The 22,391-nt window shown below is 39.5% G+C and overlaps 1 protein-coding gene across 17 annotated transcripts in view; it reads left to right on the plus strand.

Annotated features, from left to right (window-relative positions):
• The window catches only part of ROBO2 (roundabout guidance receptor 2), a 1,473,778-nt gene that overhangs the window by 803,358 nt on the left and 648,029 nt on the right, over positions 1-22,391 (plus strand). Inside the window, exon 1 of one of the 17 annotated variants that reach the window (XM_070789359.1) lies at positions 10,904-11,769. The exons of the other annotated variants lie outside the window; for them this stretch is intronic. Within the exon in view, the coding sequence (XP_070645460.1) occupies positions 11,709-11,769 (61 nt within the window). The 5' untranslated portion in view covers positions 10,904-11,708. Of the gene's footprint in view, positions 1-10,903; positions 11,770-22,391 lie in introns of those variants that run through there. 17 annotated transcript variants of the gene reach the window in all.

Consider the following 22,391-nt stretch of genomic DNA (forward strand, 5'->3'; position numbering starts at 1 on the left):
GCTACAATAACAAGTACCACAAACTTGATGTCTTATACAACAGAAATTTATTTTCTTACAGTTCCTGAGGCTAAGAAATAAGATCCATGCTCTGAAGGATCTAGGGAAGAACCCTTTTCTGACTTCTTTCAAAGTCTGGTGGCTCCAGGCATTCCTTGGTGTAGAGCAGTATAACTCCAGTCTCCACCTTTGTCTTCACAAAGCTGTATCTTCTCCCATGTCTGTAAAGGACACTAGTCATTGGATTAGGGCCCATTCTAATGCTGTATGAAATCATATTAGCTTGATTAAATTTGCAAAGACCCTATTTCCAAACAAGGACATATTCTGAGGATCTAGGTAGACACAACTCAACCCAGTACCCAAACATACAGTAATACTTGCAATAACCTAAATTGTCATAATGAATTTAATTCCTCCCGAAAGCAAGGAAGTCTGCAGGTGGTAGATAAGTGTCATGGTAAACAGAGCTGATCAACGAATATTTCCAGCTTCTTCCGATCCATGAAGAGGGAGTGCGGTGGATGTGGTATCTTGCTTGGCAACTAGATATAAGTAATAGTGTAATTTGTTTTCAGCCGAGGAATTTAACAGACATATTCTGCCTTTCCATTTGTTCAGACAGTGAGTGCTCCAGCAACCTAGATCCTAGAATGAGGATGATGGAGAGCAAAGTCTCCAATAGACTCATAATATATCAGGAAATAACCCGTGTTGCTTAAGACTTGGGATTTACTTGTATTTGTAGAATATGCATCCTCAATGACAGTGAGTGAAACTGGTTTTGGTGGGGGGTGGGCAAACAAAATCTTATTCTTTTAATGCATAAAGTACGAACATACGTAGAGCTGCCCTGCTGGCTCAGAAGGTAAAGAATATGCCTGCAATGCGGGAGACTTCGGTTTGATCCCTGGATCAGGAAGATCCCCTGAAGAAGGGAATAGCTACCCACACCAGTCTTCTTGCCTGAAGAATCTCATTGACAGAGGAGTTTGCTGGGCTGCAGTCCATGAGGTCACAAAGAGTTGGACATGACTGAGCGATTAATACTTCCACTTTCACATACATACACACGCATGTAGTGCATAAACATAAGCATGGTGTATTTTATTAAATTCCATGCGGAGCTGATTAGGACAAAAAAATACCTGAAAATGCATCTTAGGAAATTAACAGCAAAAAAAGATTGAGAAACTCTACCATAGGGAAACCTAGTCTATCCACAGGCTTTGTTAAACTGGAATATGAGTCTCAGCTTCAAAGAATGATGTTTTAATACTTTTCATCAATTTGAGTTTTCATTAATCTAAACTGAGGGGCTTAAAATAATATCATCCTTATATACTTTGTGATAATCAAATGACAGTCAATATAAAAGACTCCTTGCAGTGCTTCCCACAGTTTCTAAAAGTTAGAAAATAAATACCACATTTCCATTTAAACTTTCAGTTCAGTTCAGTTCAGTCGCTCAGTTGTGTCCGACTCATTGCGACCCCATGAATCGCAGCACACCAGGCCTCCCTGTCCATTACCAACTCCAGGAGTTCACTCAGACTCACGTCCATCGAGTCAGTGATGCCATCCAGCCATCTCATCCTCTGTCGTCCCCTTCTCCTCCTGCCCCCAATCCCTCCCAGCATCAGAGTCTTTTCCAATGAGTCAACTCTTTGCATGAGGTGCCCAAAGTACTGGAGTTTCAACTTTAGCATCATTCCTTCCAGAGAAATCCCAGGGCTGATCTTTTTCAGAATGGACTGGTTGGATCTCAAAGTAGCTGATTATATTTTTCAGAATAGTTTTAGTGCTAAAACAAAGAATATAAATACGTCAATACTTTAGTAAGTTTAATAATAATTATAAGTTATTTACTGTTCAACTCAGTGTGCAAAGCATTTCAGAGAGCATATGATCATTCATTCTACATACACATTCTGGGATCTATTTATCCCAACAGGTGGGTTGGTGTTTTCCACAGGGTTTGGCCATCCAATGAATGACTGAAAAAAGAGTCTGGGGTGGTACAGGAGGTACATTAGAGGCCAGTTCCAGATGCACTTGCATTTCATTGGCTACATCTCAGTTACATGATATCTGCTTACAAGAGAGCTGGAAAGTTTAACCAAACTCTTTGTGGAAGAAAAGAAGATGATTCTAGGTTAACATACAGCATCCTCTCTGCCACCATGATGGAGATTCAATAGTACATTCCAGCACCATAAATGTTGGAAACCAGTTAAGATGTACACTGTACCAAGTTCTTTAAAACCATCATTCATATACCCTTCTGAGTAGGCACTATTTTAATCTCTGTTTTATGGCTGAGATGATTGTTAAGATCATACTGTAATGTAACCACAATCAGAATCTAGATCTACTTGTTCCAGAGCTCTAACCCTAAGCCAGCATGCTCTAAAACCTCCCCAATCAGGTGCTCATTCATCATTCCTTCTATCCCCAAGGATAATGGAACAGAAATGCTACTCCACATTCAGACTGGAGAAGACCAAAATTTCCCCAATGATGAGTGAAAGGTTTACTTAAAAACATTGTAAAAATCTCTGGAAATATTAAAATAAAATATTTTTGTATCTTCTTTGATAATTAAACATGATTCAGAACCAAAGCTGGAAAATAGACTACCAATATCCCCATAAATGTTGTTCCAGCTTTGTGACAGAATGTATTTTTAATGTGTTTTTGGTGGGAAGGGGAGAAGCGAGAAACAAAACAATAGCCAAGTAATAACTTGAAATTAAGGCTGATGTAGAAACAAACTAAAAAGTAACCCTCAGTGCTCATCATACTATATAATTTTCATTGACCCTGTCTATACCAATCAGTGCCTCAGACTGTCATGTTTGCCAGATTGCTGAAAGGAAGGACTGTAGATAAGTGGTCTTTGAAAAATTAAAAATTAAAGAACAGAAATTTGGTGTAACATTTCTCTTATTGCTAAAAATTATTTTAAGTTAATTTTTAGTTACTCAATATATCTTAGATACAATGTAAACATTAAAATTGTATGTTCCTACTAAGTGTAAAGAACTAGTCAATGAAAATAAGATACACTAAAAATTGAAACAAGCCAATGTGATATGAGGACCATACCATTTGTATATTATAAAAAACTACAGTAGCATTTTTCAGTCGTAATTATTTGATTTTTGGATCCCTTTACATTCAGTTCAGTTCAGTTCAGTTGCTCAGTCGTGTCCGACTCTTTGCGACCCCATGAATCACAGCACGCCATGCCTCCCTGTCCATCACCAACTCCCAGAGTTCACTCAGACTCACGTCCATCGAGTCAGTGATGCCATCCAGCCATCTCATCCTCTGTCGTCCCCTTCTCCTCCTGCCCCCAATCCCTCCCAGCATCAGAGTCTTTTCCAATGAGTCAACTCTTTGCATGAGGTGCCCAAAGTACTGGAGTTTCAGCTTTAGCATCATTCCTTCCAAAGAAATCCCAGGGCTGATCTCCTTCAGAATGGACTGGTTAGATCTCCTTGCAGTCCAAGGGACTCTCAAGAGTCTTCTCCAACACCACAGTTCAAAAGCATCAATTCTTCAGCACTCAGCCTTCTTCACAGTCCAACTCTCACATCCATCCATGACCACAGGAAAAACCATAGCCTTGACTAGACGAACATTTGCTGGCAAAGTAATGTCTCTGCTTTTGAATATGCTATCTAGGTTGGTCATAACTTTTCTTCCAAGGAGTAAGCGTCTTTTAATTTCATGGCTGCAGTCACCATCTGCAGTGATTTTGGAGCCCAAATTAGTATTAGTATATAATAGAAAAGCTAAAATTACTCAGAAAACAAAATTCACTTACGTCTATCTTGCTTTTTAGTAAATGATTAAGCAGTAGAAACTGCTTTAGAGAATTTTCATCTAAATTGAAATACTCTGATATGAAGTACTTTATATGTCATATCATTCCTTCATTTATAGGTTTGTTTCTAAATTTGGACCATGACGATTTTTCCAGATATTTCACTTTAGTAAGACAATGTGCCTTACATCTCTCATTTTGTAAGTAAAATTATATTACTTACACTCCCTGATGGTATTGAATAACTAAAAACACAATGTTTGTTGTAAAAGGACTTCAAGAACTCTATAGGTGGTCAGAAGTTATTTTATCAGGCAGATATAAGATAATTTGGATATTGGAAGAAAATCAGAATCTACTCCCAAACAGATTAGTTCTTCTGTATGACAGAACCTTAGGCAGTTCAATTGGATTACATGTGCCCTTGGATTAATTCCATGATATTATTGTAAGGGACAATAAGCAACTTCTTTTGAATTTGAACAATTCATTAGTAAATAGTCTAAAAGACAACTCAGTGAGCCAATATAACTAAAAATTTGGGAATGGTAGGTATGACGAATCTTTTCCTAAATCTTTGACAATTCTTAAGAACAACAAAAATTCTGTTTTGGATTAAAAAAAAAAAACCACCTTATTAGGATTACAGTTATGTGATGCTAAAATTCAATTATACAAAAAACCCAGATTGGAGCAGATGGACTTGAAATAGTTTGGCAAAAAATCAAAGGGATTTTCTTGGGTTCATGATGTTGTGGTGCAAAAATAGCAAAAAGTGTATTATTTGACATCACTGAAATTAAACTGTATACTAAAATTAGCACTTGAGCGTTTTAAATAGAGATGATAAAATAGGGAGAAGAAAAAGACTATGTAGGGATAAGAAGCCTAGCCTGTCATGGTCAGAGGCCACAAAGATAGAGGGTCACCTGTAAATAATTTACAACTTTGGGAGATTGACAACTTTGCTTATTTTAAAAACACTTTCCTAATCTAGATGAGAGGTTATCTCCCCCACCAGAGAGCTACTTTTAAATAAATGGCCAAGGTTGTAATTTCATGGATTACTTATACAGAGGGATGGGGAAATGAACAACTTCAGAATGAGGTCTACGGACACTAAGCAGATAAAACTTCATCAGGGGACTCTGAGATACCTTTGTGCTCAGGGGCTCAGTTGTGTCCGACTCTTTGTAAACCCATGCAGTGTAGCCCACCAGTATACTCTGGCCTTCGGATTTCCCAGGCAAGAATAATGGAGTGAGTTGCCATTTCCTTCTCCAGGGCATCTTCCTGACCCAGGGACGGAACCTGTGTCTCCTGTGTCTCATGCACTACCAGGTGGATTCTCTACCACTGTGTCATTGTGTGTTTTCAAAACTCTAAATTTTAAGGTAAACATACTTGAAGAAATTATGCTTCGATATTATTTATTACTTTCTATAGTATTTTATTTAATCAAGAGCTAGGTAGTGTTTGAAAGCATCACTAAAGTTTTCAATCAAGATAGAAAATGATTTTCCAAATTGATTTTAATTCTAAAACAAGATAAATTCTTCCTGATGACAAATGATGTTATTTGGTAGAAAATATTTTGCTTTTGTGAAATATTGCTACATTTCAGTCATTTAAATCTCATATCTCTAAAAATGGAATATTTTAAAGAACTCCATGTCATGTAGTAAAAGTACTAATCATGAATAGATACACAGAGAGGCAGACTGATTACATACAGTGAAGTATGAGTGAATATTGAAAATGAATTGATTGAAACAGGATACTTAGAACATATTTCAGAAGAACAATATGCAATTTATCTTGGCTCCTTCAAATCATTTTGAAACAAGCTGGAGTGTAATAAAAAAAATAAAAAATATAAGAGCAAATGAATCATTCTTCTCTGATCTGGATTTTTAATGCTTTGCTTATTTTAATTGTCCTCTGTCCTTTTGTAGATAGTAACCTATACATTTCATGTAAATGTGGTGTTTCTGCATAGTATGCTAAGACAATCTTATTATACAAAGAAAAATTTCAAACTGAACTGATAAGGAATGATCTTTTGGCTGTAAAAGGATTCTTCAATTTTGGAAACAAAATTGATTATGTATTTCTGTTTGTTTAGTGTACTCAATCTTAAATTAATCAATCAAAGCAATTTATTAAAGTGTTACAATGTTTTGCAGTGTGGAAGATGTTTTAAAAATACTTAGGAGGATAGATATTATAGAGATCAGGATTCAAATGAAGAGTGCCCTTTTCATTAATTCGGGTTAGATATCTAAATTTCAATGTACAGTTTGCTCATTTGTACAATGGGAGTAATGACCACATAAGGTTCTCATAGGCCTTAAATGATTTAATGAATGTTTAAAAACTAGAACAATTCCTGGCAAGTTATCACAAGTGCTTACCACATTGCAGTAGATATTGAAATTATTGGTATGGATCAATTTGCCTATGTATACAAATTTTCAACTATAATAAGGGCATGTTGGAAAGAGTAAAAAAAATAGTTTGGGGTTTTTCAAATTATACCACATCCTTTGGGACTCTGGAAAACAAATATTTATGGAACAAATAAACAAATAAATATGGAAAACAAATATTTAATATTTAATATTTTATATTATGCAGATTTCCTTCAGATGAGTATTTTATGGTTCTCCAGGAATGCCAACTCAAAAATGCAATCACAATCAAGTCCATTTGATCACTTTACTCCATTTAGGGTTCATTGCAGCCTCCTACTGTCTGAGCTACCAGGAAATGACCCATAGATTTCTTTAGATGTATTAAAATACATCATTACCTGGCAGGCACATTTTGAACACCTAATAATATGATTCCAAGTTTTACATAAAAGGAGCCTAGATTTCACATACATTTCTCTATTCAGCTGCTTGTTTAGAGAACAATAAGAGAAAAAACAATTAATATTTGGAAATATATTGAAGCCAAGTACCCATTTAAAATTCTGTATCTTAAAACTTCCAATTTGGTGGTGGGGTGCTTCACTGTTCTAAGCTATATCTGGCTTTGTCTTAATGAAAACCTAATTTTTTTTTTTTATCTAAAACACTGCTAAAATTGAATTTCCAGCATCTACTATAAAGTTTAGGTTTTAAAATTTTTCCTTTCAGAAAAACAGTGAGAAATCCATTTCTTCCATAGACAATGCTCATTAAAAATGTGTTAAATTTAATAGAAATGTAAAAGTGAAAGTCGCCCAGTCGTGTCTGACTCTTTGTGACCCCATGGACTATACAGTTCATGGAATTCTCCAGGCCAAAATACTGGAGTGGGTAGCCTTTCCCTTCTCCAGGGGATCTTCCCAACCCAGGGATTGAACCCAGGTCTCCTGCACTGCAGGCGGATTCTTTACCAACTGAGCCGTAAGGCAAGCCCAAGAACACTGGAGTGGGTAGCCTATCCCTTCCCCAGGTGGGTTCTTTACCAACTGAGCTATCAGGGAAGCCCTAACAGGAATGTAAACTTTTGTCTAATACAGATCTTATCAAACTTTCCAGAAGGTGATGACTCTGTTCCTTTTGGACTTATTTTTGTGCGTATGACATTTTTGTCTGTAGAGTGTGTGAGTTTTGGTCATAATCTTGAACCATCACTTGGTATGAGATTCTTGTATCTCATATAAAAATGACCAATTCATCAGTTTTCCTTGGTTACATTTTGTATCAAATGAGATACTGACAAAGTATTCTTTTAAGCATCATTAATGAACTTACCTTCAAGAAAAGGTAAGACCTTTTCTTGACCCCTCTCCCCCAAACTCCTTTGCTACAGATATTATAAGATTTAGGGAAAGAGGAGAAGGGGCAACAGAGGATGAGATGGTTGGATGGCATCACTGACTCAATGGACATGAGTTTGCGCAAGCTCCAGGAGATGGTGAAGGACAGGGAAGTCTGGCATGCTGCAGTCCATGGGGTCGCAAAGAGTTGGACACCATTTAGCAACTGAACAACTACAGACAATATTACATAATGAAGGTTGTGTATTGCAAAAAGACAAAAAGATGCCACTTGATTGAAACCAGTGGTGTGCCTTGTCACTTTATTAGGAAAAGTATGAATGCAAAACGATGGTATTAGGCGAACTTCCCTGGCAGTACAGTGGTTAAGACCTGAACTTAGAGAACTGGGGTTCCATTTCTGGTCAGTGAACTAAGATCCTGCATGCCATAAGGCACACCCCCCCCAAATCATTAAATTACTTTTAAAATGATGATGCTTAGTCCGGAATACCAAATAAATATAACCAAAGGAATGTCTCTTAAGTAAACCTTTTCTTTGTACGAGGTCATTTCATACTCTACACAAGGACAACTTTCTGTGAGATATGAGGTAACACTTTTCTGTCCCAGAGAACATTCTCTTTCAACCTACTCTTCTGCAGCTTCCCCCGTATACCTTTCTGCCTCAGAATGATTTTATAGATCACCTAAGGAAAGGCATTTGCAGATGACGAGTTTAACCAATATGAAGTTAAATCTATCTTTTGCCCTCCAAATGAATAGCCAGGAGAAAATGGTTCTAGAGGAAATGCCCAATATCTTCCTTTCTGAGATCTATGTTAAAATTAAAGAGCTTTTAAGTCTATATGATTTGTTAATTTCTGCCTTATTATTAAGGAGACTTTACTTTCAGAATATTTTTTATTGTATCCATGTAAGAAAATTTGACTTGGGCTTCCCTGGTGGCTCAGTGGTAATACATGCAATGCAAGAGAGGCGTGCAGGAGATAAGGATTTGACCCCTAGGTTGGGAAGATCCCCTGGAGAAGGAAATGGCAATTCACTCCAGTATTCTTGCCTGGAGAATCCCATGGACAGGGGAGCCTGGTAGGCTACTGTACATGGAGTTGCAAGAGTTGGACTTAGCAACTAAACAATAACAGAAAGGAAATTTGACTCCTGATAGAGATTGGGGATGGGTGGTGGTGGAGGTGGTACATTATTTGGAGGAATGAAGTAGACTTTTTAATTCCTGACTTTAAATCTAGTCAGAATGTTTAAAATGAAAAATTTTAAGTTATCAATTATTTGGAAATATTAACAACAGATAAGAGAAATATTAATCCAATGAATTTTGAGGATTCCCATGACCATATCATTTAAGTTAGACTTGGCCCTTTGGGGAAAGCATGCTAACTTGTCTAGACGTTTTCCTCTCCCATCCCCACCCTTTTTTTTTCATAGAGAGCTAAAAGAATAATACATTCAGAATCGTTACTGTGAAAATTCAAGTGATTTAACTTTAGCACACTAATGCACTTTAAAAAAAAAAAAAGCAACTAAATAATGTATATCAAAAGTGTGCTGAAATTACTTTTAATGCTTCACAAGAAAAGTGGCTTGTTTTATTCTTTTGCAAGACTATTTCATTACCATAATTTTCAAGCATGCAGAGATGCCATAAAAACTCTCCAAATTACTTGAGTGTCAGTGGTCATTTTTTTTTTTTTTTTGAAATACATACTTTCACATCCATAATAGGCAAGGGAAAGCTAACTTGAGTGGCAAACCCCAAATGTACCACCAAACAAAGGCTCTTCAAACTGCTTCACAAGGCCACAGACAGACAGAATCTTTTCTAATGTTTTCCAGTAGAGGGAACTAAAGATTCACCATCCAGCTTTTAACTCGACTCGGGAACCTGCGTGAGTTCGTATCACCCGCCTTGTAATCATCCGAACAAGCATCAAACAGCTTACCAGCGAGCCTCTGATCACACGTGGGCTGGCCCACACGGCCACACCGGCGGCTCCGCAGACACTAGGGCCTCTTTGATCTAACGTGGCCTGCCTTAATCATTCCGGTCCTGAATGGCATTCACTTGGTGGGTTCTACGTTAATTTTCAGGATTTTCTCATCTCTGAGCTGGAATTCGGCTGTTTTTGAGCTTCGTTAGCTCAGTTGGATTTTCAGCTTTCCCTGATACTGTATTTTCCGAATTTCCTTTCAGAGGTAATAGTCCCTGGAGGGTGAGGACTTCGGGTACCGCCCCCGTCCCCCTGATCCCCTCTCTTCTTTCCATCCCAGGCGTTTTCTGCTGAACTCCCTAGCATCCCACCATCCCACGTCAAACTCATCTTTGAGGGGTCATAAAGCAACTGAGTAACAAACAGAAGAGGGAATATTACCCTTCCCCCTCCCCCGGGGATTCCTCAGAGGGTCGTAGATCTTGGCTAAAACAGGTCAGGAGAGACTACAGATTTCTGTACGACCCCCACCCGCCCCACACCCGGTTTCTTTCTTGCGCCTTTTTAACGACGGAGAGAGCACCCCCACACAACCTTTCCGCTCCAAAAGGTGGTTATATTGTTACCTTTCCTTTCCTCCCTCCCGCTCAGCTTCTCATTCTGCTAAAAGGTGAACAGTGAATGTTTGTGTGATTTTAACCGGTAATGAGGCTGCGCCCTAGGTCCGGGAGGATGATCTTTTTCCAGAAAGCGCGTGCATCTCCGGCATACTGGAGGGATGAATAACTAGGAAGCGCTTCCATGAAATCACTCACCGAGAAAATTACCTGCCCATTAAACCGGACGCGGCGAGGAGCAGGCGGCTAGAGCCCACCTATCCCCTCCCGAGGCGGGAAGGAGGGGGAGACGGGGCGGCGCAGGGAAGGGGAAGGAGTGGACCGGTGGCCTCGGCTCCGAATTTGTTAATTTCCGTCCCGCTAGGACTCTGGGCTTTCCAGCTTTCCCTGGCCCTTTGCCCAGCGGGCGGCCGTCCCCCTGTGCAGGCGGGTGGCGGAGTGTGAAGGTGCAGGCTCGGAGCACCCCCTCATCACCCACGCCCCCTCCCCTCCCCCGGGCAGACTCCAAGCAGCTTTCATTCCTCCCCTCCCCTCCCGCCTCCTCGCCTTCCCTCCTCTAAGTCCTTCCACCCGCGGCAGCTGCAGGAGGAGGCGGACGCTCTGCTGCGGGGCCGCGGGAGGAGCGGAGGCCGGACCAGGGGGACTGGCGGCTGGATCCCGGCGGGCGGCTGGACCGCGCGCTCGCTCCTTCGCTCTCCCGCGCCTGGGCTCCCGGGGCTCACCCGCCCCGCTCGGCTCCCGCCCGCCGCCGCCAGGGCTCGCGGGCGCTCGGAGGCGGCACCGCGGGGGGTGGCTGCAGCCCCAGCCCTGCCCCTCCCCTCCCTCGCTGCTTCCTCTCCTCTCTCCCCGCCGCCCCACCACGTAGGAGTTCGGATTCTCCACCCGACTCGTCCAGATTTCCCTTTGCCTCTCTTTTGGAAACGCGAGAGGTGGGGGAGGCAACGAGGTGGCGGAGGAGAGGCTGGCCAAGTCGGCCCGCCTGCAAAGTGGTGCTCTGACACATCCTTGTTATGGAAGTTAAGTGAAAAAACTCGGGACGTGGAGCGGCTACTGAGACGGACGCCGGGGGAAAGGAAACCAGTGGGCAGGCCAATGTTTTTTTTCGGCAGTGCGCTGGCAAGTTTGTGGAACACTTTCTAGGAATTAGGTCTTTTTCCTTCCCCGACCCCCCTTCATCTTCTTGACTTCTGAAGAAAGAACTTGGCTTTGGATTGCCATGGAGCCTGAGGAGAGAGGGTTAGACACACTTGAATAACCCCTCCGGCTGGGCTGAATTCGTGGGAATTTAGGAAGCCAGAGTGTGGAAATACAGCAGCCTTTGACGCGCCCTCGGTTAGTTTGGATGGATCCAAATGTGCGCCCCTCAACACCTCGCCACTCTCCCCTTCTGATCTTGCCATTTGCTCTTCTCGACTTTAATTAGCATCTACGAAGAGTCTAAACTTTGGACCTACCTCTTTTTTTGATACTTATTTTTGTACTTTTTGCTCTCTGGGATTGGTTTCTTAAGCAATCTGGATCCTTTTTAATATGTCAAAATGAGTCGGCTGATGTTTACACAACTACTGCTCTGTGGATTTTTATATGTTCGGGTTGATGGTAAGTTAAAATGCTTTTATCTTGTTCCTCACCCCCCAGAAACATTTCTTTCTGAGTCGGATGTGGACTGTAAATAAAAATGACATTATATCTGTCGGTCCCTTTTGGCCAGGCATGGGAGCTTTGCGGGAGCAGAGGTTTTAAGTCTTTTGTTTATAAACTGCTGCAAGTGGAACGTGTTAGGACTCACCTATTGTTGTAATTAATTAATGAACGAGTTGGGTAATAAATGATGGGCTCTCAGTTTTGTTAGAAAAAAGAAATATGAAAGTAAGTCTCTTTAACCAGTCTAATAGTCTGGGGCTTGCTCTCCCTTTGGGGTTGGTTTGTTCTTCTATCTGAACTTTGGTTTAGAGATTCTTAGTAAGTCATAGACACCCCATGAAGGTTCAGTGGGTTAGGAATTTGAGATACAAGTAACTCGAATCAATGTGTATCACCTGTGTGTTGGTAAGTGTTCTCTTAGGGGGATAGCAGAATGAAGATTTAGATCATAGGGAGAAAACTGTCAAAAGTAAGACTGGGCGAGGCTCCAGGAAGGGGGAAGCAGAAGCTGTGGGCTGGCCCTGGGGCTCAGAACACTCAAATCAGTCCCCAGTGGCAAACACAATGGGGATCTGAAACAGGTGCTCTTGGTGTCTCCCTCTAGGTTGAGTCAGTCTGTCAAGCAGACAGCATTCTCTCTCCGCTTCTCCTGTCTTTTGTTCAGATTTGGTTTCCTGGGATAGTTTCACAGGATGTCAGTTTCCTGTGGGAGGATTGCAAAATCCTTTTTTGTAGCTCTTTTGAATGAGGAGTGGAAGTAATCATTAAGGCGCTCTTTCTGTTTGTTCCAAAGAAGAATGTCAAAAGAACATTTGGTATTCACCTTCTAGCGACTTTAATTTTCACATCGCTGGACAGAACTGGTCTAAAAGAGATTAGAGCATGATATTTTTTGCCTGCCTGTGTGGATTGTCATACTTTAGATTTTTAGTGACTGTACGTATAAAAAATCTGACGTGTATTGGCCCAGATACTTGAGCCATCATAGTATCTTGTTGCTACATCAACTTTCTTCCAGAATTTGCATGGTGGACGAAGTCATTATTTGGGACACTGACTATTTTTGCTCGCCTGTAGAAGCTAACTTTGTTCCTGGCAGCTGCTGCTGCTGTCCAGAGCGCTATGTATCAGACTCAAAAAGGAAGCCTGTCTATAAACATAAGGCAATACAGATGAGTTTGCTTTCTGTCAAGTGGCTGTTTTCTAACCTGGACTACAGGAGTACCTATGCCCCCCAGCGATAGTAGGCAAGGCATTCATGTGGACACACTGCCTTTTTTTTTTTTCCCTTCTAAGTTGTAGATGCATAGGAATTAATCACTTTGGATTATACCATGATAATATCTGTAATCATATCTAATCATTCACCAGACATTTTCTTCAATACATTTACCTTGGTAGTAGACTTACATGACCAGAACTAAAAGGTTTACAGATTTGACCCAGGTGTCTTGATTATCATCATAAGAAGACTTTGATATAACTTTTTGGATAATATATCCTCAAAAGCCTGAATTTGTATATTTCAATACCAGAAATACATGTATAACCTATATATTAGACTATAGAATTATCACCAAGGCTTTTTTTTTTTTTTTTGGAGTCATTGTGTAGCTAGGAGGAATACAATTAAATTGCTCAGTGGAAGTGACAGAGGGAATCCGAAGAGCTTGGTGTTACAGAATGTAATTAATGTACCAGGGTGTTTGGAGATATATGAAACAAATGCAATTAGCCAGTTTGCTGGAACAGCAGTAGCAAGACATCATTTCTCCCCTCCCCGCCCTCCCTACTGTCCTAGCCCCCACCCTATTTCTCTCCCTTATTTCCTTCCTTGTTCCCCCCACCTTGTCCTTCCAGCCCCATACATACACCTAGGACCTTTGTTCTGACTTAATAATATAGATTACAGGGGGTAGTTTGTGTTTGTCTCATAATTGTGCAGCAAAATTCATGGTAATGTTGTGAAAAATGCCCAGGGTGGAGGAGTTGAAAAGGTAATAGTAAATTGTTGTGTGTGTGAAACTAGTTTTTCCATTTAGCATCTACTATGTCCAAGGCAGTGGAAACTGTGTACACTTATTGAATTAGTACATAAGTCATACATTTGACATTGGATTGCCTTTGATTTACTCTTGAATGATGACAGCCCCTCCATGGGGATTGTTGAAAATTTGGGATGTAGACAACACTGCCCTCTAGGCTGTTTCAGCACACTGGGATTGCATGTTCACATGTATAATGAGGGGGTTGGTTTGTAGGATCTCTAAGCTTTCTGACTTTTCCAGGGCTCTATGATTTCTGTTTACTTATTATCCGTCTTAGAAGCATGTGCTTATTCTCCCCATGAATTTCAAATTTAGAGAAGCTTGCACCATTTCAAAGATATACTGACTTTCCTTGTGGTAGACACAGAAATTAATTTTATTCAGTGACAAATGATACATAGATTTGCATTGAAATTTGCTTGGTGGGTTATTTATATGTGCATTTTTATGGTATATGAAAAATGTTAGACTTTTGCATCCTCATGGAAGTTATGTGCAAATATTATGATTTTTCCGTATCTTATGTCTGTAGGAACCCACAGAGAAGAAAAATTAAGTTAGTTGAGGACTACAGACAAACTTTTATATCGGGACATAAATAAAGACTGTCATTCAAGGCAGATTAATTAACCAGATGCAGATTTTTCTTTTGTGGTTATGTATGTGAATATGTATTGAGTTTAGCCTTTGTTCTCAGATTTTCTGTATTTTTAAATACAGAAATATGGTTTTGTAATCGTTTACAGGGAACTAATAGGAACCATCACAAGACTGTTTGATTACATCCATATTCCATACATTGTGTCAATTTGATAATTTTTGAGTACTGGTGAAAATTATGTTTTTAAAATAAAAATAGTTTCTTGTCCTTAACTATTCTAAAATGAAAATGGCTCATGTGATATTTGGGGAGATAAAGATGATCTGTGTGTGTCGTGCAGATGTATAATCTCATATAGGTTTATGCATTTTGCTAAAGTGCTTCTTTCGGTAATGGGCTCATTATCCTAGCCATATGTAGTCCATTTCAGTACTTAAATTGCCTATAAGTAACCTGAAATTTCTTTGTGCAGCTATGCACTAATATCACATTTGAATTGGCTTTGTTTGAATAACCTTTGATTCTAGACAACATGTGGACCATAAACCAAAAGGGTTTCTTAAAACATAAAAAAAAGAATATCTCAAAGGAAAAAAGGTTATGATTATACAAAAAGAACAATTCTGGCCATGACATCCTTGAGCAACCTATATAAAACAGCATCCTTGCTAATAAAAATATGGGTGTCCAAGGACAGTGTTTCCATTTGGGTACATATATAGTAATGAAAGGAGCTTCTATGTGTAGCTTCTTCATGTCTGACTCTTTGTGTCCAGTTAACATCTGCTCCAACAGTTCCTGCCGTCTATAAGAGACATTTATTTACTTCCTTTGTGCAATTTGGTTCATGAAGAGTTAGAAGAAAACATTCTCTTTTACTTACTTCTCCTAGCTCTCTCTCTCTTGCTCCTCCTGTTTCCCTCCATCATTTCTTCCTCCTTCATTTCTTCCTTCCCCTCCTCCTTTTTCTTTTTTGGATCCAGTGGCAGGAATCATAGAAACATTTGACGAGTTAGGAAAATAGGTGATAGTGTTTCTTGAATAACAGTTTAGAAAATCTGCATTTAAAGGAGATTATGTTAATAATATTTTAAGTTTGGACATACCCAGTTGGGACCTTGACATAAGTTTTCTTTTACCGTCCTGTATAGCTTCATGCAAACTTATGTGGTTCCTTTTCCAGTTTTGGCAGACAGAAGTCTACAGATAGTAGTTCAACCAGAAAGTTATGAAGGGCTATTTTATATATTTGTTTTCAAAGAGGAGTGTTGTTATGTTTCTTAAAGTGTTTCCAGGTATAGACCTGTCAACCTAAATCAAATACATTGATATTGATAATGATTTTCTTCTTTTAAATTATTGAATAAAGCATGAATGGATGATGACAAAATATTTTAAGGGGAAATTTCCATAAACTCTTACAATGTTTCAGCATAGTAGAAATCTTAATATAGTATCTAGAGTGTATTGTGTGTATGCTTATGTGTGCATGCTCAGTCATGTCTGACTCTTTGTGACCCCATGGACTGGAGCCCAGCAGGATCCTCTCTCCATGGGATTTTCCATGCAAGAATACTGGAGTGGGTTCTCATTTCCCACTCCAGGGGATCTTCCTTATGCAGGAATTGAACCTGCATCTCCTTCATTTATAGGTGGATTCTTAATGACTGTACCACCTTGGAAGCTAGAAGTGTAGCATATTCAACCCCCAAAACCTGTCTTAAACTCAAAACAATATTGACATTATCTAGAATTCAATCCTTAGTGTTTTCTTCTTTTGCTCTGTTTGCACCTAGTACTTAATATCTTTCATTTGGTCACATAGATTTTAAATCCTTTATGCTGATACTTCTCAAATTACCCTTATCATGTGTGGGAAGAATATTGGTTCCATGAGACTAGAACTTGGCTCTTCTATATACCTTTGTATCTCCAGTGTCAATATATTACTTGACATATCCAGCTGACCACATGACATCTTTGCTTAGTATCTAATACGAATATATCAAACTCGAATGGTAACTAATTTGTTGGGCTGATCACTTCCCAGTGTATACAAATAGCAAATCATTGTATTGTACATCTGAAACTAATATAATGGGAGATAGCGATTATACCTCAATAAAATAATTTAAAAAATGAATATATCAAACTCAAGCCCAGGATAGAATTTACTCCTCTTGCCAGTCATCTCCAGCTCAGCAAATGGCATCACCATTCACAGAGGTTTTCATGATCCAATACTAGAAATCATTTTTTATTTGTTCTCATAGCCCATAGAAGAAGGCAATGGCAACCCATTCCAGTACTCTTGCCTGGAAAATCCCATGGATGGAGGAGCCTGGTAGGCTTCAGTCCATGGGGTCACTAGGAGTCAGACACGACTGAGCAACTTCACTTTGACTTTTCACTTTCATGAATTGGAGAAGGAAATGGCAACCTACTCCAGTGTTCTTATCTGGAGAATCCCAGAGATGGGGGAGCCTGGTGGGCTGCCGTCTTTGGGGTTGCACAGAGTCGGACACGACTGAAGTGACCTAGCAGCGGCAGCAGAAGGAGCATAGCTCAATATCCGATTTACTAGTAAACCCCTTGGAATATATACCCTGATACCTACAATTATGTGTGTATTTGTGATTTTTCTCCAACATTTTGATATAAGCATTTTCAAATATATAACAAAGCTGAAAGATGTACAGTGAACCCTTACATTCCCACCTAGAGTCTACCACTATTTTGCTGTACTTGGTTACCATTTATTTCTCCCTTCCTGTATGCATCCATTAATTCACCTTACTGTTTTGATTGCATTTTCAAATGATTAGATTCCAAATGTTTCTTACTAATTCAGCTACCACCATCTCGGTCAAAACCTGGACTATTGGGGTAGCCTGATAAATGGTCATCCTGCCTCCATGCCTGTTCTTCTTATCCCCACATCTTTCCCCTATGCAGTTAATTCTTCACCTGGTAGCCACAGAGACCTTTTAAAAGCATGTAAATAAGATGATGGCAGCTCATTGCTCAGAAGCTTTTAATGGCTTCCACTGAGAACTCTTTACAATAGTATACAGGATTGGTCCCTCCTTGCCTCTCTGACCTCCTCTTTTCACACTCCCTGCTGGAACCTAGGTTTAAGACTTGTGTTTTTGGTGTTTTATTCCTGACTCAGGGCTTTTGCATGTGTTCTTTCTTCTGCCTGAGATATGCTTCCTTAGATCTTTGCATGATTGAGTCTTTCAGTTGATTTAATGAATCCCTATCCTATATCAGGTTTCCCTGGTTGTTCAGATGGTAAAGAATCTGCCTGCAGTGCAGGAGACCTGGGTTCCATCCCTGGGTCAGGAATATCCCCTGTAGCAGGTATGGTACCCACCCCAGTATTTTTGCCTGAAGAAATTCATGAATAGAGGAGCCTGATGGGCTACAATCCATGGGGTTGCAAAGAGTCTGACACGACTGAGCGACTAACAGTTTCACTTTATACTTTATCTAATATCACCTCTTCATGTATGTACATGGACTACCTTATCTAAAACTGCTTCCCTTAAAACACTATTGGGCTACCCTCTTACCTATCTTAATTTCATTCTTATCCCTTATCACATCCTTAAAGTGTGTGTGTGTCTATATGTCTGTGTGCACGCTCGCACATTCATTTGTATAAACAACCTTGAAGGGACCTACATTTTACCATACTTGCAAGCTAAGAAGTTAGACTGCTACAACTTTATGAATGCAGGCAAAGCACATGAGTATCCTGAGACTCAGATGGTGGCCTTTGTTAGTCACACCACATCAAAGGGGCATGACTTCATGTCTGTATAGGTTTACCTTTCCCTTGAAAACCCTCAGGGACAAGGCCATGGGGCCCAGGTAGATGATGCACACAAGACGGATTGGCCCCACAGCTCAGGAGCCCTGAGCATGGAAACCAGAGTATTTTAGAATGGGCCATAAGGAAATCTGCCTAACTTTTGGCCTGGAGGGAAGCCTTGTCATGACTACATTAGATAGTAAACCAAGCTGCTTTCTGTTCTCAAGGGAGATCACCTACATTTTAGAAGCTTTTTGCTGTATGCATATGTTAGTGTGTTTAGTGTCTGCTATTGCCACTGAGCTTCCAGGGCATGGACTTAGCTTTGTCTCTTATCTTTGCCTGTGTTCCTCCTTTACCTGGAGCACAAGATGACAGATCGTAGACTCAATTATTTGTTGAATCAATGAAAAGGTGCTTATGGAGTGCTTTTGAAATGTTTATTTGCATGCCCTAGCCAACACAGGAAATAGTTACCGTTTGAATTAGGTTTATTTATTTATTTGGGGGTGTGTATTTCTATGTATCTCTCTCATTCTGTCTCTCTAGAGACAGAGTTATCAAACATGCGTATTTTGACATTAATGGCATCATGATTTCAGATGAGATTTAATATTCCACTTTTTACCTGGCAGGATATATAGAATTTACAGTTTTCTTTGCTTTTCTACCATGGTGGCTTACATGGCCACTCCGAATCCCCACACTAACACTGCTGTGTGTTAGCACACTGTTGAGTCATGTGTATATTTTGATAAGGCACTCCTTCAAATGATCCTAATGTTCCTATTAGGACCACACACGCTGTGATCTGACCAAGGAATGTTGACTGATTTTGATGATATCTGGCCCAGAAGTTGAGACTTTTCTTCATATTTAGGTCAACTTTTTATTTAAGCATTAGCAACAACAACAAAAGTTTAGTTCAGGGATAGAATTCAAAAGAATACTCCAATTATATACCTTTCATATTGAAAAAGAAGAGGAAGATTAAAATATCTGCAGCAATTAGTATTATCCTACCCTGCCTACTGTTGTAATCTTCCTGCTAGAGCCTTGTTTTCCATCACTAATACTAAACTGAGATAAACTGGGTTGCCATTTTCTTCTTCAGGGGATCTTCCTGACCCAAAGGTCTACAATCTAATTTTGGAACTTTTTTGTTATCCAAGAAAAGAAGCTCTGTAGCCTGCTTCTTATCTGCCACCCCTCCCCTAGCCCTAGGAAGAAATTACTCTTCTTTCTGTTTCTATAGCTTTGTCTATTTGGGGAATTACATGTAAATAGAATTATATGATATAGGATCTTTTGTGACTGGTTACTGTCCCTTCATCTCATGTTTTCAAGGGTCATCTAAGTTGTATATCAGGACCTCATTCTTTTTTATTGCTGAATAGTATTCCATATCCTTTATCTTTTGAATTATTAGTTCATGGACATTGGTCATTTCCACTTTGGGAATAAAAATTTGTTATAAAGATTGTTGCTGTGAACAGTTGTGTATTAATCTTTGTGTGCACACATGCTTTAATTTCACTTGGGTGTATACCTGGAGTGGAATGGCTGGGTCATATGAAAATTCTGTTTACCCTCTTGAGGAACTGCAGGACTGTTTTCCACTGCAGCTATATGATTTTATGTTGCCACTGGCCATGTATGAGGTACATATATTCTTTTAATTCACTCACAGAAAGAAAATGTTGAATGGCCTTTTACAACTTAGATGTGAGGTTTGTAGTGAAACAAGTTTTATATGATAATATGCTTTAAATTCCCAACAGTCCTAATTTCTAATCCCTTCAGTGATTGCCTTCTTCTGTTGCCCTGTAAAGTTTTACAAGTGAAATTAACCCAAACTGAACTTGTCACTTTTAGCAGTGACTTCAGCAATACTAAATGTAAATCACAGGATGATGACATCTCAACTCTTTCACTGGATGGAGAACTAAAGCTCAGAGTTTTTATGTACCTTGTCACAAGGCTATTGATGCTTAGTGGTAAAACTGAAGCTAGAGTCCAGAGACATCTTTTTATCATTATACCATACTTTTCTTGAAAGATTCTTTCTGGCTTCTCAACCCTGGAATTCCTTAACGAGAGTTCCAGGGTCTTCTAAGTGAAAATGATCAGCTGTTTTCTAAACATGTCAACAAGGAAGTTAGCTTAAAATATCTTGAGGTTTTTCATTTGATTTAGCACGTGCTTTCTTAGCACCTATTAATAAACAAAGTGCCTTACTGAGGACATTGTGAGGAGCATAATGAAGTTAAGTAGTTCCCACCTTCAAGGAGATAACTCTTTAGTAGAGAGGGTAACAAACATTCAAGTTGTTAAAACAAAAGTAGTATCTGGTAATTGGGGGCGGGGGACAGTTGAAGAAACACACAGCATAGTCTGGAAACCCAGGGAAAGAATAGATGATTTCCAGCTGTGGGAAGGGTCCACACCAAATGGGTCCCTTAACATGGGTTTTAGAGAAATAGTGGAGTTTTAATAGATGGAAAGATTGAAAATTGCATTCCAACAAAAGGAGTAACAGAAGGAATGGCATGGAGATGACAAAGGTGGTCTAGGGCAAAGGCATGGAGTCTAGTTTAAGTGTAACAGTTTGTAGAGGATGAGAGGTTGGAGAGCATCACTGATTCAATGGATATGAATTTGAGCAAACTCTGAGTTAGTGAGGGACAGAGGAGCCTGCCATGCTGCAGTCCATGGGGTTGCAAAGAGTCGGGCACGACTTAGCAACTGAACAAAGTTTGTCCAGAAGGGAAGAAGTGTAACATGATTACTGAAAGACAGTCGACAAACAGTACTGATTTACAGCAAATAATTTAACCATTCTCAGTGTCCTTATCTTTAACATTGACATGATAAAATTGTCTTCTCAAATAGTTGATATGAGGAATAGATGAATATATATATATATATACACATGTATATTGGAGAAGGCAATGGCACCCCACTCCAGTACTCTTGCCTGGAAAATCCCATGGATGGAGGAGCCTAGTAGGCTGCAGTCCATGGGGTCACTAAGAGTCGGACACGACTGAGCGACTTCACTTTCACTTTTCACTTTCATGCATTGGAGAAGGAAATGGCAACCCACTCCAGTGTTCTTGCCTGGAGAACCCCAGGGACGGGGGAGCTTGGTGGGCTGCCGTCTATGGGGTCACACAGAGTCGGACACGACTGAAGTGACTTAGCAGCACACATGTATATGGAACATACGTAGGTATGTACATGTTATATATGACATTAAATGTGTATATATGTATGTATCTGTATGTTACATATATATTATATATAGAAATTATATTAAAAGTTTTTTGAACAATGCTTGTTAATTAATAAACCCCAATTAAGTGTTACTTGTTATTTTTATTATTAGTAGTAGTTTTATTCTGTTCTTATTTTCTTCCTAGTATGGAGCAGAAGTAAATTTAGAAGGACCGTTTCTATCAGGCTAATTATGAACTATATTTGAGATGTGTTTCACAATGATTTTCATGTAACTTTTCAAGCATTAGTCTTTATGTGACTGAATAAAAACTCTAGTTGCCTCTCAAGGGTACTCGTCTGAGGCCACACCTATGCATCTGAGGCCACACCTATGCATCTGTGATAAACGTGCTATGACATGTATGTTTCCATTGCATCATGTGCTGATCATGGAGCAGATAGGATTCCCGAGTGAGTGGTGTTATGAATGAAAGGAATAAACAAGAGAGACATGCTACAAATAGCACTTTGTAATGAGCAGAACCAGCTTATAAAACCCTGCCTTTTGGTTCATGTTGACTGATGTATGTTTTATTCAGAATAATTTTCCCTTGGTGCTTTTAATATAAAGTACCATGAGGATAAATATTGTAGGAGACAAAGCTTACTGGGTTTGAAGTAAACATTCCTAGTACAGATTTTTTTTTTTAACTTAACCTTAAGTCTCCACTCAACATTTGATTTCCTAAGTAGCCCAGTTATCCTTTTTCATCCAGTATAGCCATCATTGATCTTGATATTTTTTATAATTACTCATTAATCAGATTTGCATATTGAGCGGTTCTGTAAATTAAGGATAACCTGAACAAAGCAATATCACTGCTGTCATGGA

Source organism: Bos indicus, chromosome 1, assembly GCF_029378745.1.
Source record: "Bos indicus isolate NIAB-ARS_2022 breed Sahiwal x Tharparkar chromosome 1, NIAB-ARS_B.indTharparkar_mat_pri_1.0, whole genome shotgun sequence".
In the NCBI taxonomy this organism is placed as follows: Eukaryota; Metazoa; Chordata; class Mammalia; order Artiodactyla; family Bovidae; genus Bos; species Bos indicus.